This window comes from Sinocyclocheilus anshuiensis, unplaced genomic scaffold (genome assembly GCF_001515605.1).
Source record: "Sinocyclocheilus anshuiensis isolate Anshui unplaced genomic scaffold, SAMN03320099.WGS_v1.1 scaffold1110, whole genome shotgun sequence".
Lineage (NCBI taxonomy): Eukaryota > Metazoa > Chordata > Actinopteri > Cypriniformes > Cyprinidae > Sinocyclocheilus > Sinocyclocheilus anshuiensis.
This window is the reverse complement of record NW_015536525.1, coordinates 93138-100056: the sequence shown is the minus strand read 5'-3', so window position 1 is coordinate 100056 and position 6919 is coordinate 93138. Positions and strand designations below refer to the sequence as shown.

The 6919-nt window shown below is 34.5% G+C and overlaps 1 protein-coding gene across 1 annotated transcript in view; it reads right to left on the bottom strand.

The window, feature by feature from the left end:
• LOC107694169 (zinc transporter ZIP4-like) overlaps window positions 1–6232 on the bottom strand; it is a 20338-nt gene extending 14106 nt beyond the window's left edge. Inside the window, exons 1-4 of the mRNA XM_016493787.1 lie at window positions 5930–6232; window positions 3077–3382; window positions 304–508; window positions 63–202 (exon numbers count right to left, since the gene is read on the bottom strand). Coding sequence (XP_016349273.1) covers window positions 63–202; window positions 304–508; window positions 3077–3382; window positions 5930–6130 — 852 coding nt within the window. The 5' untranslated portion in view covers window positions 6131–6232. The remainder of the gene's footprint in view (window positions 1–62; window positions 203–303; window positions 509–3076; window positions 3383–5929) is intronic.
• Window positions 6233–6919: the final 687 nt, after the last annotated feature.

Sequence of the window (6919 nt, the reverse complement as noted above, 5' to 3'; positions counted from 1 at the left end):
AAGAAAATCTTGTAGGTCAAAGCGGTTCAGCTGACAAAAATGTTTGGAAATCCCAGGATTACCGTGTCCCAGCTGTTGTTGGTCCGATGAGCATCCAGATGCCTCTGCCTGTGGGTCTCTGTGCTGTGCTCGTCAGCATCATGGTCATCATGGTCATGTTCCTCTCCACCCAGGTTTAAAGCCTTTAGAAGCCCCTCAAAATCTGAGGAGAATAATATTATCAAAAACCAAACATGATCACAACAGTTCCATAGATTATACCATGTATTATACTGATGCAGAACTATTGTAGGACTATCATACCATGAAGCGTGAGATTATCAGAGCCGTAATGGCTGAAGATGTAATCCAGGAAGTACTGCTGCTCAGGAAGGTGGTGTGTTTTCATGCAGTCTCCACGCAGAGCGTGATAGAGGACGTTTCCCATCACGGCGTCCAGCTCTGTGTGCGTGTGATCACCGTGCTGATAGCTGCTCTCTTCCAGGATGTCCTTCAGAGTGAGACAGGGCTAAAAACAGACAAACACAAGACAGATGTGGCCATCAGCGTCAAATGTCTATCATTTGTCAGTTTGCATTGCGTCTTGAGAGGCTTGCTGTCATTCTTAATGACAAAAGTCAAGTAGCAATTAGCCTTTGCATGCTTTGCTTTACAGATAACCGTGAGCATTCACTAAACAACATAGACATAACTAACCCTCCTGTTGTGTTCAAAAACTGGGTACAACTTTTGTATTTAAGGTCAAATTGACCCACGTTGGTTTAGTATGCAATTTGCCTAGAATTTTTTTTAAGTATTAAACTTCATATGTTCTCATGTATTTCATGTCTTAGTCTTTGATAAGCTACAAAAAAAGGTTTTCTGTTTCTGTTTTTTAGTGTTTTTCAAAGTGTTGATATCATTGATATCGTTATTAAAGGGAAACCTTTTCATTACTTGAAATAAAATAAAATAATAATAAAAAAATAGTTCAATCATGACAACTCTCGGAACATTTTAGCATGGTGACGGATATGACAATGTTAATGTATTTGGTGTTGGCGGAATAGATCTGCTACGCTGCTGCTGTTGGTTATTGCGGTAGTTGTAGATTGCCGTGAGTATTTAAGACATGCTGCTGCGGCACAAATAACATATAAAATAACCCCGTAGCAGATCTATACAGGTGGAGCCGGGGAGCTGGAGGGTTTCAGAGTAACTCTGAAAGCGCGCTGCAGGAATCTCTAGTGAATGCTAGCCAGCCATATAAATGTAAGCTCATTGGCTGCATATGCAGCATGAACCAATCAGCTTGTGCCAAATCATTTAACTATCTGAATATCATCAGTTACGTTAGCACCCCGTCAGAATGCGCCATCTAGAGTTTCATGACTGAACTATATATTTATTTGCCAAAAAGGCAACATTTCAAATTTTCATTTACTTCACGTTGAAGTAATAAAATACCTAAAACTGAAATAAAAAGTAATAATATAAACTAATAAAAATGACCTAAACACACAACAAAATGACTAAACATTACATAGTTTTATGTTTAAAATTATCTGCAAAAAATTTACAGTTTTTTTTTGTATACTGTTAAACTCAACTAGATGATAAAATAGTGAATTTCCCTTGGATGATTCAGAAAACGAGTCTCAGTTTCGAGTAAACTTTGAGTCTTAAATTACATAAGTTCTCATGTATTTCATATTTTAGTCTTTGACAAGCTACAAAAAAAGGTTTTCAATTTTTTAGTGTCTTCAGTGTTTTTCAAAGTGTTGATATCATTGCTAAAATTCATTACTTGAAATAAAATAAAATAATAATAAAAAAATAGTTATTTGCCAAAAAAGGCAACATTTCAAATTTTCATTTACTTCAAGTTGAAGTAATAAAATCACTAAAACTGAAATAAAAAGTAATAATATATAAACTAATAAAAATGACTAAACATTACATATTTTTATGTTCAAAATTAGCTGCAAAACATTTACAGATTTTTTTGTACTGTTAAACTCAACTAGATGATGAAACAAATATATATAAAGTAATAAGATAATGAATATAAAAAAAGAATGAAATAAAAAGTAATAATATATAAACTAATAAAAATGACCTAAACACACAGCAAAATGACTAAATATTACATATTTTATGTTCAAAATTATCTGCAAAAGTTACAGATTTTTTTTTGTATACTGTTGAACTCAACTAGAGGATGAAACAGTGAATTTCCCTTGGATGATTCAGAAAAAGAGTCTCAGTTTCGAGTAAACTGAGTCTTAAATTACAGAAGTTCTCATGTATTTCATATTTTAGTCTTTGACAAGCTACAAAAAAAGGTTTTCAGTTTTTTAGTGTCTTTAGTGTTCTTTCAAAGTGTTGATATCATTAAAGCTAAAGCATTAAAAAATGTGTTACTTTAAAATAAAAAAAGAAAAGAAAATATAAAAGCTACAATAAAGGTTTTCTGTTTTTAGTGTCTTTCAAAAATGTTGATATAATCAACTAAAACTAAAACAATTTTTTAAAATCTGTTACTTGAAATAAAAGAAAAAAAAGAATCAAAAATCTAAACAAACCAGTCAGTTGCCAATAAAGTCAACATTTCTAATTTTCATTTAGTTTAAGAACTAAAATAGCTAAAACTATATATAGATATATTTAAATACATTACATATTTTTATGTTTCAAATTAGCTGCACAGACACAAAACTGACAGATCTTCAGGGTTTCAAAACTGAAACAGTGAATTTTCCTTGGATGATTCAGAAGACGAGTCTCGGTCTTTGAGTCTCACATTTCATATTGGTTCTTATGTATTTCACATTTCAGTCTTTGACAAGCTACAATAAAGGTTTTCTTTTTTTTGTGTCTTTAGTGTTTTTCAAAGTGTTGAATCTTGTGTTGAAACTTCACATACACATTCGTGACCTTAAATGAGGAAAAAAAGTAATCAAATTTCAAGAAGAAATAAATAGTTGAACAGCATTTCAAGCAGTTTGTAAATCAGGTGTGGGTCTAATTAACCCCAACACAAGGAGAAGGATAACAAAATAAAATTTCATCCTGAAAACTAGTTATTGGTGCTGACCTCATGTGTGTCAGGCTGATAGTATTTCTCCATCTCGAGAAACATCTTCTCCAAACCCTCAAATTCACTGATGTCTCCATGAGGAGGAGGATCGGTGGTGCTGTTGTGGTCGTGGTCATAGATCGTTTCGATGAAGTGATGGGTCTCTTCGCCCCAGCGGCCCTCCTGTATGGCCCCGCAGGTCTCCAGCGGAGCGCTGAGGAACAAACAGCACGCAGGAGCCACGGTGAAGAAATCCTCCATCTGAAGCCCCTGAGAGCTGCTGTAGTTACTCAACAGCTGCGAGAGATGATCCACTGAAAGACACTACATGCAGAAGAGAGAAAGGCAGAGCGGTCAGTGGTGAAATAATGACGGAATCTTAGATGAAAGACTATTGTTTTTAAAGCAACTGTTTTCTATTTACATCAAGAAAATACAGACAAAACCATCATTTTTTCATGTACTGGTCAATGTCAGGCTATTTTGCTTCAATAACATGTCTTTTTTTCAGACTAGTGAAAAGAAAATATCCAAAATACACAATTAAGTGTTTATTACAGTTTATCCATTTGCATCTGTACACTGTAAAAAAAATTCCGTAAAATTTACGGTAAAAAACCGGTAGCTGTGGTTGCCGGAATTTTACCGTAAAAAATACGGTAGCAACATTTTAGGTTTTAATGTTAATATACCAACCTATTGAAGTACTGAAATCTGTTTTGTAACTTTGTAATACACTGATAACCACGAAATGCAGGTGGTGATGAGAAAGTCACATGATGAACCAAAGCCCATCACAAGCAGCTTTTAAATAATAACATATACAGAAGGTGCACAGTGTCATTCACACAAACACCAAACACCATCATGGTAACACACATGAAACTAAAATAATGCAATAAACATTAATTTAACAACATTAGGTGCAACACACAACCCTAATATACAAAACTGATAAGAAAAAACTAAGAAGAAACAGTTATTTCAGCAAAAAAAACATCAAATTTGAAATGTAATGCAGGGAATTCTGGGAATGTCAATTTACGGTCATTCACTGTAATTTATACGGTCTTTTTCACTTCCAAAAACGGTATACTACCGTAAAATTACATGTAATGTCCAATACAGTTTTTCACCACATATAGTAGGGGAATTTATCGTTAACCATTTAACAGGTTTTTATTGTAGTATTTTTACAGTCTTTTACCGTTAAATTCATGGTCATTTTTTACAGTGTATTACAATACATATTTTTAAAGGCCGTAAGTTTTCACTTATTTTCCAGAAATCTCCACTTCAGTAGCACTTAAAATGTAAAAAAATACATATATTTTTCAGAGTAAAAAAAAAAGGAATATTTCATAAGAAACTTTTAAAATCTATATTCTATCTATATTCCAGCTGTTGATAGTATGATTTATAGATAGATTTATTGAGAATCTGAGATTAAGTCATAATTTTTTATGTATTTTACAAAAATATTCCATTTAATCTTTTTGTGAAAATTTGGTGCTACTAACAAACCTCAAAACTTTACTTACATAAAGTTATAATACAAAAGTTAATAGTTACCCAACTGAAAACTGAAAAATACTTTTTATGGATTAACATGAATCTCTAATCTACATAAAAAGAATCAATCTTCAAAGTAATACAAGGTTCAATGTACAAAAAGTGCCATGCTAAACTTGACCACAGGTCCTGCCAAAATCTCCTCTACCACAGTAAAACTGTAATTAAACTCTTAAACTTGGTTAAACTCGGGTCAAGAGAAGAAAAAGCTTTCCATAAATGTCAAGCTGAAGAAAGTTGTCATGTTTTATTAAAGCATTTTTTTTGTTCTTGTTTTATGAATAGTTTTGCATTTCATAATTGTTTATCATTTTAAGATATTAAATGACACAGCTAATAAGGAACGTTCTCATAACGTTCTGGTAAGGTTCTCTCATAGCTTTGAACAAACATTCTTCCAGTAACGTTAATAGAACGTTCGTTCAACGTTACAGGTCTTTAAAAATGTTCTAAAAACTTGTACTTTTTTTCTGAAGCATTTTAACTTGACCTTTATCTAACGTTTTTAAATGTTACTACTTGTTTTAGAACATTCTGAGAACATTCACAAGTAACTTTCCATAATGTTTGTAATATGATGAAATAAAATGTTCTAAAAACATTTAAATGGAATGTTACCTTAACGTTTGTATAACCAACAACAACAACAAAAACACGTGTTTAAAACATGTTAAAACGTTTTACTTATTTTTTTTTAAATTACGGACGTTTTGAACGGTTAGAGAGCATTCGAAAATAATGTTTTCATAATCTAGTGGTGAAAGAAACATTCCTAGAACTTAATTTTGATATCTGTGAACTCTCTCATACATTTTAAATACAGATAAATGCCACAGGTCCGCGTTGTGACAACATGCCCCAATACCTGCTAAATGCTGAATGGACAATCTTTTATACTGGAAAAAATAATTTGTCACACCACAGGACTACTTAAAATGAAGGTCAAAAGGAGATTAAAGGTGATTAAAATTATGCAAAGACATCGTGACCGGTTACAAAACGCATCGTTTCAACAATTAATCTGTTCAGCACAAGTAACGAAGTTCATGAACGTGTTGCATGTCAACTGCGTATATAAAAGAGGCACTTTGACGGCACCGATTTTTTATTTCTCTTCTTAGGCGTGATTTATTCTCTCCAACCGTCCTTAACTTATATTTTTAGCCTACATAAGACAGTTTACTTGTATATCATTATGATTTAAGCCACAAATCATTTCTTCAGTCAGATTCTCTCAGTTGTAGCGCACGAGCCTTCGCTGGACCTCGACCTCTCCAAAAGCCCGCAAATATATCCTACCTTTCCACACGACACACCGGAGCACTGCACACGGTTCTCAAGCCGTTCAAGCACCGAGAGAAGCGCATCTTCTGTGAGGAACTCTTCACCTGGAGCCACCAAATCCACAACTCTCGCGTAAATGTCCTTCTTGTCGCCACGCGCGCCGATAAACGCGCACAGGCAGACGAAACACAGAACTAGAACACCTCTAGCCTCCATAACCGGTGTGTTTTATCCCGTTTTTCGGTACTCAGAGGGGTTTTCAGGTGAGATAGGTCCGACAGACTGCATGCAGACACACGGCAGCTTTAGAGAGCCTCACACGGGTGATACCTGCTCAGGTAGAAGCTCTTCTTGCCCTCTGATTGGTCACTTCTCCACCTGCACTCAAATACGTCTCATAAAGGAGGGAAGCCTCTTCCGTTCACCTGCACTGAGGGGTTCGGACAGGGGCTGCCAGCTCTGGAGATCACATTTCAGGACTTTTCAACACTTGCCCTCTAGAAATAATGTCAAACATGTGACATTTAACACACAAAAAATGACAAAAAAGAGCTGCAGCCTATTGAAATGCTGCACACCAATACATCTTCTCTCAGAATGGGCCTAATTTCAGGTCTGAGTGAAGCGTTCACTGAATGGAGGAACTCAAATAGGCACGATTGAGACACAATTCAACTACTGGTATTAAATATTACATTTTGGCTTTCAGAAAAAGTTTGCATACATATAAGGCTGGATGGTTTTTCTAACACAGAGCTGTTTGTACATCAAGATAAAAGTCAAGACCAAAAAAAGGATTCGTTTTAAATGATTAGTGGGGTTACCATATTTGTTGTGGTAATTTTACACAGTACAGATTCCTATTGTGACAACTTGCCCCAGACAGTGACAATATGCCCTCCACAGATGAATTGTACTGTATGCACTTTACTGGGCAACAATTCTGGTAATATCCAGAAAATCTTTAAAGTATTTAAGGTTTGTTTCTACACAGAAATTGACTTT